Source organism: Myotis daubentonii, chromosome 15, assembly GCF_963259705.1.
Source record: "Myotis daubentonii chromosome 15, mMyoDau2.1, whole genome shotgun sequence".
Taxonomy (NCBI): Eukaryota; Metazoa; Chordata; class Mammalia; order Chiroptera; family Vespertilionidae; genus Myotis; species Myotis daubentonii.
This window is the reverse complement of record NC_081854.1, coordinates 25,892,525-25,903,582: the sequence shown is the minus strand read 5'-3', so window position 1 is coordinate 25,903,582 and position 11,058 is coordinate 25,892,525. Positions and strand designations below refer to the sequence as shown.

Here is an 11,058-nt window from a genome sequence, read left to right as displayed (position 1 = left end):
CAGGTGCTGTGCCCTGACCGGTTTGGCTCAGTGGATGGAGCGACGGCCTGCGGACTGAGAGGTCCCAGGTTCGATTCTGGTCAAGGGCATGTACCTTGGTTGCCGGCATATCCCCAGTGGGGAGTGTGCAGGAGGCAGCTGATTGATGTTTCTCTCTCATCGATGTTTCTAACTCTCTATCCCTCTCCCTTCCTCTCTGTAAAAAATCAATAAAATATATTTTTAAAAAATAAAATAAAATCCAGGTGCTGGATCCCCAAAACAGAAGCCAGGAGTTCAGGCCCCCCGACCCAAAGTCTGGGCCACCAGGATTCACAAGCCTGGGTCCCAAGGATCCAGGACTCAGGAGTTCAGGCCTGAAGCCCCTTCTCCCCACATTCCCAAGAGATAAGTCCTTCCCCGCCCCCCCACCCCCCCCACCCCCACCACAGAATTTAGGGTAGATGTTCACTGTCTATTCATTTTCAAATCCTCCCCCTGGGCTTGTGTAGGGAGTAGGAGAGAGATAGGTGCTTAAATCCACTGACTCTAAGACTTAAGACCAGATTTTCTGACCCCTGTCATCCTCTCCCAACTGCGCCCTGCTGCAGGCAGAGGACCTGTTTGAGTTCCCAACTTCTCAGTCAACAGAGGTCTGACAGCCAGTCTTAGAATCCTGGAAGTCCAAGTCCCCGCTACTTGGGGAAAAACTCAATATTCTGAGCTCAGGAACAATACACAACCTGAGTATGGACCCCCAGTCCCAACAGGCTCAGGAACGTCAGACCCAGGTCCCAAGCCCACAAACGCCCCTCAGCCGACTGGGGGTCCCACCCACCTGCCGCGTAGCTGCGCAGCGCACTCGCCTGCGTGCAGCGTGAGAACACCCCAGCTGGGCTGCATGCAGCCGTCAGGACAAGCTGCGAGGTTCCCAGCCTCCCTGCCAGCACCGCCGCCTCCCTGCTGTCGCCCGGCAACCACAGCTGAGTGGGGCGAAGGGCTGAGCCCGGACTGCGGGGTCTTGGGAAAGGAGGGTTTGTGAGCCTGGATTCCTAGATCTTAAGACGTGCTGTGGTTTGCGGCAGTGACTAGGCAGGCAAAGGGTTATTTTGAAGAGGGGGTTTGAGGCGGGGAGAGCAGAAGCCCCCTCTTCTCGGGGGTTCCAGCTGTCCCCCCTCCTCCCCAGCCACACTGGAGCCCTCTTCCTGACCTGTAGGCTCAGAGGAGCCCCGAGCCCCGCCTCCTCAGGGCGCAGAAACTAGCGATGCCCCAGGGGTTCCCATTTATAGCTCGATTTCCACTCAGCGCGGTCCCTCCAGGACCTGGGCTGAGCAACTTTCTTCCACTCCCTCCCCTCACTTCTCCTCACCCCCGTGCTCCTGCAACCCCGGCAGGGTGCAGGTGTCCAACCCAGCCGAAACCCCCTCCTTCGATCCAGGTGTTCCGGCTCCCAGATCCCAATGGGGGTGGGGCGCCCGCCCAAGAGGAAAGCCCTACTCCTCGGTCTTTCGGTCACGGAGTTTCTTAATGGAAAGAGGGCGGGGCGCGCCGGTGCCTAGGCGAATGAGATCAGGCCCAGCCGGGGTCTCAGAGATGCAGCGAGCGGGATTCGCCTGCGTTTCAGAGCGTCGGAGCCAGCGGCTGAGCAGATTTGGGAAACTCCAGGACAGGGACAAGGGTGCGCCTCGCCTGGGGTGAATGAAGAGTCGGGCTCGAAGAAGGTTCCAGGCTTGAGTGGTGGGAGGTGTGCTGTCCAGGAAGCAGTTGGCAAGGAAGGCAGTGCTACAGCAAGTCTGCTGCATCTTGGAGGGGACACACTCAGTATGCTGGTCCCCGCCCTCCTCGTCCTCTTATTCTGCCTCAGAGGGCGTGCAGGTACCTCGAAGGGCGGGGGAGGCGGTAAATATGGGGAGGGTTGCTTGCCAGCTCCCGCTTTTACTGGAGTGAATGGGGCTGAGAGCTGGGACTCTTGGATCTGAGGGAGCAGAAGTCTGGGAGCCTGGGCTTCTGGGTCTGCGGGAAGAAGGGTTTGGGGACTGAACTCCCGGGTTCTGAATGAGAGAACTCTTGAACATGCTATACTCAACTCTGCTCCCTTCTTCTCCATTCTCCTAGGCCTGTCACCCCACTTCCTGCAACAGCCGGAGGACCTGGTGGTCCTGCTAGGGGACGAGGCCCGGCTGCCCTGTGTCCTGGGCACATACACAGGAGTGGTCCAGTGGACTAAGGATGGGCTGGCTCTAGGGGGTGAGAGGGACCTGCCAGGTGAGGCTGTTCTCAGTACTCAGGGAGGGGCTGGCATCAACTCCAGGAGATGCTGGGCTTAGGCTGTAACTGAAGTATCTATTTTGACATTTTCAAGTTTGGAAAATTAATGGGCTCAGGTAAACATTTGGGTGCCCTAAAGAATTTTGTTGTTGTTGATAGTCACCCGAGGATACTTTTTCATTGATTTTTAGAGAGTGGAATGGAGACAGAGAGGGGGAAAGAGAGAGAAACATCAATTGGTTGTCCCTGGAATGGGCCCCTGCTTGGGTGGGGGATCAAACCTGCAACCCAGGTACATGCCCTTGACCAGGAGTTGAACCTGTGACCTTTCGGTCTGACACTCTAACCACGCCAGCCAGGGCTGTCTTGAACTTTCAGTTTATACTTTGGGGATGATCCATAGGGTTTGAAGATTTTAATTTTTATTGTAAAATATTACATAAATACAGAAAAGCATATAAAACATAAGTAGAAGATTTGCCAAGTAACTATAAAGTAGACACTCACGTAACCATTACTCAGGTCCAGAGCCCTTCTTATTCCTTTCCCCTATCATAACTCCCTCCCTCTTTACCCCAGGGGTAGCATCTAATCTGCCTTTTATGGCAATTGTTTTCTGACTTTTTTCTCTCTGAATTTATCACCCCCAAAGTTTGAAGTGACTCTGGACTGGGAGAGGGTTAGTGTCTCCTTATCTCAGCACCCACTTTGGGATGGGAACAGGAACTCAGAACAGTGGTGTGACTGCCTCTTTCTTGATTCCAGGGTGGTCCAGGTACTGGATATCAGGGGATGCAGCCAGAGGCCAGCACGACCTTCACATTAGGCCTGTGGAACTAGAGGATCAAGCAGCATATGAGTGTCAGGCTACACAGGCAGGCCTCCGCTCTCGACCAGCCCAGCTGCATGTGCTGGGTGAGGGTCCAGCCCACTCATCTCCCCAGGGTTGCCCAGAGGGATAGCCAGTCCTAGCTGGGACTATCAGAGTCCAGGGAGCACAGAGGAGTGATCAAATAGAGCTGGGAAGATCAGGGTCTCTGGGCCCAGAATCCAGCTCTGACCCCAGATCCATCCACAGTGCCCCCAGAAGCCCCTCAGGTGCTGGGCAGCCCCTCTGTGTCTCTGGTTGCTGGGGTTCCTGCAAATCTGACCTGTCGGAGCCGTGGGGATGCCCGCCCCACCCCTGAGCTGCTGTGGTTTCGAGATGAGGTCCAGCTGGATGGGGCTACCTCCTATCAGGTCAGATGCAAGTCTCTGTGCCAGCCCTTGTTTATTCAGGGAAATGTGGGTGTTCACTAAGACTACAGGCTCATCCAGAGAAGAAAAGGGCATGGGAGGGCAGGGGTTAAAGGGTTGGGACCCTTGGTGTATGATTAAGGGTGAGGACTCTAGGTCTGGACTACCTGGCTCAGTCACTCCTTAGTTGATTGATCTTGAGTAAGTAACTAACTTAACCTCTTCTGTCCCTCAGTTTTCTTATCTGTACAATGAGGATAATAGTAGTATGTACCTCATAGGGCAGTGATGGCGAACCTATGACACGCGTGTCAGAGGTGACATGAGAACTCATTTTTTTGGTTGATTTTTCTTTGTTAAATGGCATTTAAATATGTAAAATAAATATCAAAAATATAAATCTTTGTTTTACTATGGTTGCAAATATCAAAAAATTTCTATATGTGACACGGCACCAGAGTTAAGTTAGGGTTTTTCAAAATGCTGACACGCCGAGCTCAAAAGGTTCGCCATCACTGTCATAGGGTAATTGTGAGGATTAAATAAAGCAATACTTCTTCTAAGTGCTTAGAAGAGAGCCTGACACATAGTAAGCACTGTATTAGGGGTAGATAAAATCATTATTATTATTCATAACCTCCAGACCCTGCTGAAGAAAGGGACCATTGAGTCCGTGGAGAGCATCTTATCCTTTACCCCTTCCAGCCATGATGATGGAGCCACCTTGGTTTGCCGGGCCCGAAGCCAGGCCCTGCCTGCGGGAAAGGACACAGCTATCACACTGAGCCTGCAGTGTAAGTGCATTGGATGCTGGTCCCTGAGACTGGAGTCCTTGGTGAAATGGGGGCCTGGGACCTGGACTCCAGGGTATGAGGAAGGAGGGAGCTGTGGATCTGTAGTTCCTGAAGGAATACAGAACTGGAGGCCTGCCTGGACTCCTAGCTCAAAGGGAAGAGGGAACTGGAGATCCACACCACTGGGGTGGAGGGGTTGGGAGCTGGACTCCTAGGTCATCAATGGAGGTCCTTGACCATTGCTGATTATTGGCCCACCTCCACAGACCCCCCAGTGGTGACTCTGTCTGCAGAACCACAGACTGTGCAGGAGGGAGAGAAGGTCACTTTCCTATGCCAGGCCAGGGCCCAGCCTCCTGTGACTGGCTATCGGTGAGGATGATCACCTCTCCCAAGCCCAAAGCACTAGGTTGGAAAGGGGTGGAGCTGGGACATGAGTAGGTGAGCCTGGGGAGCAGAGACAATACTAACAATTCCACTACCTCCACAGGTGGGCAAAAGGGGGCTCCCCAGTGCTGGGGGCCCGAGGACCAATGTTGGAAGTGGTGGCCGATGCCTCATTCCTAACTGCCCCAGTGTCCTGCGAAGTCAGCAACGCCGTGGGTATTGCCAACCGCAGCACCGCACTGGATGTACAGTGTGAGCCAGGGCAGGACCACGGATGTGGGCAAAGTGGGACCTGCTGAAATGGGCAGGTGGGGTGGGGGGTGGAGGATTGAGTGGGGCATGGCTGCGATGGGCTGTGGAAGGTGGGTGGGGGGGACATAAAATGTAGGCAGAGTTTGACTGTGCTGGGTCAATGCCAAATTGGAGCAGGGGCAGGGGCAGGGCGGGGGCAGGGCATGTAAGCAGGGTTGTGGACCAGGGGCCTATACTTGCGCCCTTGAGGTTGCCATTTCTTTCTTTCTTTCTTCCTTCCTCCCTTTCTTTTTTTTTCTTTCTTCCTTCCTTCCTTTCTTCCTTCCTTTTTCTTTCTTTCTTTCTTTCTTTCTTTCTTTCTTTCTTTCTTTCTTTCTTTCTTTCTTTCTTTCTTTCTTTTCTTTTCATAAGAATTCTTTTTTCTTTAAATATATTTTAATTGACTTCAGAGAGGGAGAGTGAGAGAGAGACAGATAGAACCATTAATGATGAGAGATACTCATCAATTGGCTGCCTCCTGCATGCCCCCCACTGGGATCGAGCCCGCAACCCGGGCATGTGCTCTGACCTGGAATCGAACTGTGACCTAGTCCGTAGGTCCATGCTCAAACACTGAGCCACGCAGGGCTGGCGAGGTTGCCAAATCTGAGGGGCTGACCCCAGGTCAGAAGTTGCAGCCCTCCCGGTCATGTGACCTTATCTTTCCTCTAGTCGGGCCGATTCTACAGGCAAAGCCTGAGCCTATGTCTGTAGACCAGGGGGAAGAAGCTTCCTTTAGCTGTGCCTGGCACGGGAACCCGCTCCCACGGGTGACCTGGACCCGCCATGGGGGTGCACAGGTAAGGCTGTGTCTGGGGCTAGTACTGGAGGCAGGCAGTGGACGGAGCTTCCTCCCAAGGTTCTGCCCCTGACGCCCCTTCATATCCCAGGTGCTGGGCTACGGGCCCACGCTGCGTCTTCCCTCGGTGGGGCCAGAGGATGCAGGCGACTATGTGTGCAGGGCCGAGGCGGGGCTCTCCGGCCTGGGGGGCGGCGCTGCAGAGGCTAGGCTGACTGTGAACGGTGAGAAAACGGTGCTTCCTAAAGGACTGGGTTGGGCAGAGCGGACGAAGTGGGTGTGGCCTCCAGAGTGACAGCTCGATAGAGGCGGGGCCTGGGGTCCCATTGGGATGTGGTGAAGGCGAGTCTCCGCCGGGCTTGGAGTTTGTTGAGGGGCGTGGCCTGGTTGGCTGGGGTTAGTGAGGAGTGCCTGGCCTGGCCTGGCCTTATCGAAACAGACTTTGGTTGGGAGGGTCGGGCCTCTCCTCTGATTGAACCACAATCTCCAAACAAGCTCCCCCAGTAGTGACCGCCCTGCATTCATCGACTGCCTTTCTGAGGGGCCCTGCCCGCCTCCAGTGTCTAGTCTTCGCCTCCCCCGCCCCAGAAGCCGTGGTAAGGAAATGCCCTTGCTTTCATGACTCACCGAGCTATGATCCCTGACTACCCAGCCAGACTCCCACAACTGCATGACTACCTCTGACTCTCCCAACACCCTGGCTGTTTCCCTCCCTCCTCCCCAGTCTCCTCTGATCTCCTTTTGTGTCCCAAGGTCTGGTCTTGGGATGAGGGCTTCCTGGAGAAGGGTTCCCGGGGTCGGTTCCTGGTGGAGACGTTCCCAGCCCCGGAGGGCCGAGTTGGACAGGGTCCAGGCCTGATCTCTGTGCTACACATTTCGGGAACACAGGAGTCTGATTTTAGCCGGGGCTTCAACTGCAGTGCTCGGAACCGGTTGGGTGAGGGAGATACCTGGATCAGCCTGGGCCGTAGAGGTGAGACCTGAAGCCTGAAGACCTCCAACCCCCAAAGGCTACAATTCACAAACCGAGGACCTCCAAATGCAAAGACCCCTAAACCTTGAGAGCCTCAAAACTATAAGTCCCTTGAATCCTGAGACACTCCCAAAATAAATGACCTCAAATACAGAATCCTAAATGGAGACACCCCTCACATTCTGGTGCCCCCAAAATGGGAATCTCCAAAGTTAAAATCCCTCAAATTCTAAGACTCCCTAAAGCCAGGGAGTTTACTTGTGAAATCCCAATTTCATAAGCCCTTAACCCCAGGGTATTATAAATCTTGGGTATCTCCAAATCTAGCGACTTCTGAACCCAGAGACCCCAACCCAAGCCCTAGTCCTGTTCCCCAGTTCCTCCTCAGACCTCCCCTCTTCTCCTTGCAGATGTGCTGCCTACTATGCGGATTGTGGCTGGGGTGGCCTCCTTGGCCACGACTCTCATTATAGTCATCACTGGGGTGGCCCTCTGCTGCTGGTGCCAAGGCAAGGGTTAGTACCCGAGCTCTACTCCAACCCCCTCAAACCCCCCCGCACCCCCCCCCCCCGCTCCCGCCAAACACACACACACACACACACACACACACTTGCCCTGCTCACTGACAGGTCCTCAAATACAGAATCCTAAAAGCCTGGCCTTGGGACCTGGCCCCAGTGCTGCCTCTCTAGCCCCTGGTGGAAATTCAGGCCCTGGTTCCTTCCTAAAGCCCTAACTCCACTTCCTCAAGGTCAATTACTACTTGCCCTCCCAGACCAGGGCTCTCAGTGGTTTCTAACCTAATCCTCCCAGTCCTCTCTCTTCCTGCTCATTGGTCTCCACAAACTGTGACTCTACCCCATTGCTTATCTCTGCCTCCGTCCTCCCACCCTCACCCACTGTCCTTGGCCTCAGCCTCTTTCTCCAAGCAAAAGAACCGGGTTCGCATTCCAGGCAGCAGCCATGGTTCCAGTTTGCGGGGCCCTGAGGAAGAGGAGACAGGCAGCAGTGAGGACCAGGTAGGAAGCCAGGGTCCCCAGACCTAATTGTACCTCTAGACCCAAATTGTAACCTAGTCCTAACTGGTCTCCTAAACTCAAATTGAGCCCTCGTCCCAACATTGACCCCAGATCCAAATGTCCCTCAGGTTCAAATATGCCCCTGACCAAGTTATTCTCTAGATTCAATATGTCCCCAGGGCCCATTGTTTTCCTGAGCCTAGACCCCGGCTGGGGTAGGAGGATCCTGTGGCCACTCCCTCTCACTAAGCACCCTACTCCAGGGCCCCATCATGCACATGGACAGCAGTGACCTGGTTCTGGATGAAGAGGGGGCTCTGGAGACTAAGGTGAATGTTGGAAGAGAAAGGACTCCCTTCTCTGTGTCTCCAACTCTTTCACTACTTCTGTCCCTTCCTTTTTTATTCTGTTGCCCACAGAGCAGGGATCTAGCCCCCTCTGTCCTCTTTCTCATGCCTCCTGGGCTGTCTCACCCACCTCCACATTCTCCGTTTGCTATCTGCTATCTCTGCCCACATATGTGTCCTAGCCTTGCACTCCATCTTTAGCTCCAGATCAGGGTTCCCTCTGTCTGTGCTTTCCCTATCATACTCATGTTTCAGGCCTCCTGGTTGCCTCACCTTTGTTGCCTCCTTAGGCCCCTTTCACTTACCAGGTTCCACACTTGCCTCACATCTCCCCAGACTTGCCCCACCTTTAGGATCCCTTTTCTTTCTCCTCTGTACCTAGCACATGCTATTCCACTATTTTCTTGGCCTAAACCCCTCCTAACTTCCTTCCCATACCTACCTAATTCTCTCTTTCAATTCCTCTAGTCTCAATTCATACATTTCTGGTTCTACAAGACTTTCCCTTCTTTCCTTCCTTCCTTCCTTCCTTCCTTCCTTCCTTCCTTCCTTCCTTCCTTCCTTCCTTCTTTCCTTCCTCCCCTCCCAGCTCTGATCATTCTGTTCATGTTTCACCTCTCACAGCCAGGACCACTCTGATCTAGGCTTCTCCATCACAGCCTGATCTCTGTGCTGAAGGTTCCCCCATCACAACCCCAATCATCTTGCCTGTGCTTCTCCATAAAGTCCCATCATCACAGTCCCAGCCACTCTGCCTTACTTCCCCCAGTACAGTGCTGACTCCTTTGGGCTCTGTCTGGTTATCTGTCACTTCTCCTTTGGCCTAGTATCTCCATGAGGACAGGGCCAGGTCCATCCAGCAGCTGCACAGGACATGACACAAAATCAAAGCCATGGGGCTGTTGGGCAGATGTGTGAATAAATATCTTGGTCTCAATCTCTCTCTCTCTTGCTCCCTCTGCACCTCCTTACACACCACCATCCCTCAGCAGGCCTATATCCTTCTGTCACTGTCTCTTTCTGCCCATCTCTTTCTGTTCCTTTCTCTCTTGTCACTGTGTTTGTCTTACTTTGTCTTCCTACCAGTCTATACATCTGTCTCTCTGTCTCTGCCTGCTCCTGTTTCTATCTTTTGCCTCTCACTAGGTCTGACTCAATCTCCATCAGTGGTCCTCACTCCCCTATACCTTCACATACTCACAAATCTCATTTGTCTCCTCAGGACCCAACCAACGGTTACTACAAGGTCCAAGGAGTCAGTGTGAGCCTGAGCCTTGGCAAAACCCCTGGAGATGGCCTCTTCCTGCCACCCTCTCCCCCCATTGGACCTCTGGGTACCCCTCCTTTCTATGACTTCAACTCACACCTAGGCATGCCTCCCCCCTGCAAACTGTATAGAGCCCAGGCAGGTTATCTCACCACACCCCATTCTCGAGCTTTTACCAGCTACATCAAACCCACATCCTTTGGGCCCCCAGATATGGACCCCAGGACTCCCCCCTTCCCATATGCTTCCTTCCCCACACCCAGCCACTGTCGTCTCCAAACGCATGTGTAGCATCTCTCCAACTCAAAAGTGCTGGGATCTTCAACTTGCCATAACAGATTGTCCTGATTTCTAAAGAACCAAAGCAAGTTAGCGAACCCACTCCTCCAAAACTAAACATTGAGGAGAGTGATAGATCATTACTATTGCCTAGGTTATTGATGGACAATTTGCTCAGCCAAAGGGGATGCCCTAAGTGGGAGCAAGATGGCCACTATGTCCACCTATTCCCCTGTATAAAAGAGATTCAAGATGTCAAATGGTCCCTTCACAGAGGAATAGAGATGGGGTGATGGGAGTTAGAGGCAGATGTAGAAGTTGTTTACAGACGCTGAAGAAAGATATTTCAAGATGAGCACTTGCATTGAGAAGAAAGATAACATAGGGAGATTAAGATGGAGCCCTAGCTGGTTTGGCTCAGTGGATAGAGTGTCAGTCTGAAGACTAAAGGGTCCCAGGTTCAGTTTCGGTCAAGGGCACATGCCCGGGTTGCAGGCTTGATCCCCAGTAGTGGATGTGCAGGAGGCAGCCTATCAATGATTCTCTCTCATTATTGATGTTTCTATCTCTCTCTCTTTCTTCCTCTCTGAAATCAATAAAGATATATTTTTAAAAAGAAAAAAAAAAGATAGAGGCCTGACCAGGCCCTGTCCTGGCTCTCCGTGAGGCACACTTTTCTTGGCCAATGGAAGTGAAGCCAAGATGGCAGTTCACTCCTTGGGAACCCAAGATAGCCACCATCTTGGTCCCTTCCACCTTCCTTAAAGGCCTGGAAGAATTGGGTCCAAGGAGTGAGGACAGGCTGAGATTGTCACTGGAGGGGGTGGGGGTGGAATCTGGGGATGAGAAGATATATGTTTAATTTAAAAAATTAAAATTTGTCTTCAGGATTCTCTTGGCATTAAGGCCCTTCCTCTACCCTAGGCTCGGAAGTGACTCTAGGAGCAAAACCAGGAGCCACACCTAAGCCCCTTGCTACCCGCTTAATGCTTTGGGCTCTTTTAATGTACATCTACACAAACATACATGCACAGATGCACACACATGACAGGGCTACTCCACTGGGCTTGGGGAAGACAGGATTCTACACTGCCATTGCAAGAGACAAAGCAGTAAGCCCTGAAGGGGAGGCTGAGAGGGAGAGGCTAGAGGTGGGGAATTAGAAATTCCCTGGTCCTTAGAGCAAAGGTTGTCCTGAGGTGCTGAGTACCTGACTTGTGTCATCTTTTAAAAGGGGGCCTGGGAACTTCGTGTCATGGATCCTTGAGCAAGGAATTAAAGTTCCAGACAGCTGAGAGCCTTGGGAAGCAGAGCAGAAGGCCTGGGACTCTTGGGTCTTAGGGGGAAAGGGCTGGGGGCATGGTCTCTGGTTCTGATAGGAAAGGTTCCTGGGGCCCAGACTCCTGGATCTGAGGGAGA

The 11,058-nt window shown here is 53.0% G+C and overlaps 1 protein-coding gene across 4 annotated transcripts; it reads left to right on the top strand.

Annotated features, from left to right (window-relative positions):
• Positions 1-1,432: 1,432 nt before the first annotated feature.
• On the top strand, positions 1,433-10,239 carry KIRREL2 (kirre like nephrin family adhesion molecule 2). 4 transcript variants are annotated; one of them, XM_059666766.1, is made up of 16 exons: positions 1,433-1,854; positions 2,095-2,244; positions 3,013-3,162; positions 3,326-3,486; positions 4,127-4,277; positions 4,544-4,649; positions 4,768-4,916; positions 5,628-5,755; positions 5,846-5,978; positions 6,250-6,350; positions 6,508-6,727; positions 7,138-7,242; positions 7,643-7,746; positions 8,010-8,075; positions 9,316-9,354; positions 9,624-10,239. In XM_059666766.1, exons 1-16 carry the CDS (start codon positions 1,803-1,805, stop codon positions 9,693-9,695), a joined length of 1,887 nt encoding a protein of 628 aa, XP_059522749.1. In that variant the 5' UTR covers positions 1,433-1,802; the 3' UTR covers positions 9,696-10,239. The 4 variants fall into 4 exon arrangements, with proteins under 4 accessions (XP_059522749.1, XP_059522747.1, XP_059522746.1 ...); XM_059666764.1 differs by having other exon boundaries at positions 1,500-1,854; positions 7,682-7,746; positions 9,316-10,239; XM_059666763.1 differs by having other exon boundaries at positions 1,502-1,854; positions 9,316-10,239.
• The last annotated feature ends 819 nt before the right edge of the window (positions 10,240-11,058 follow it).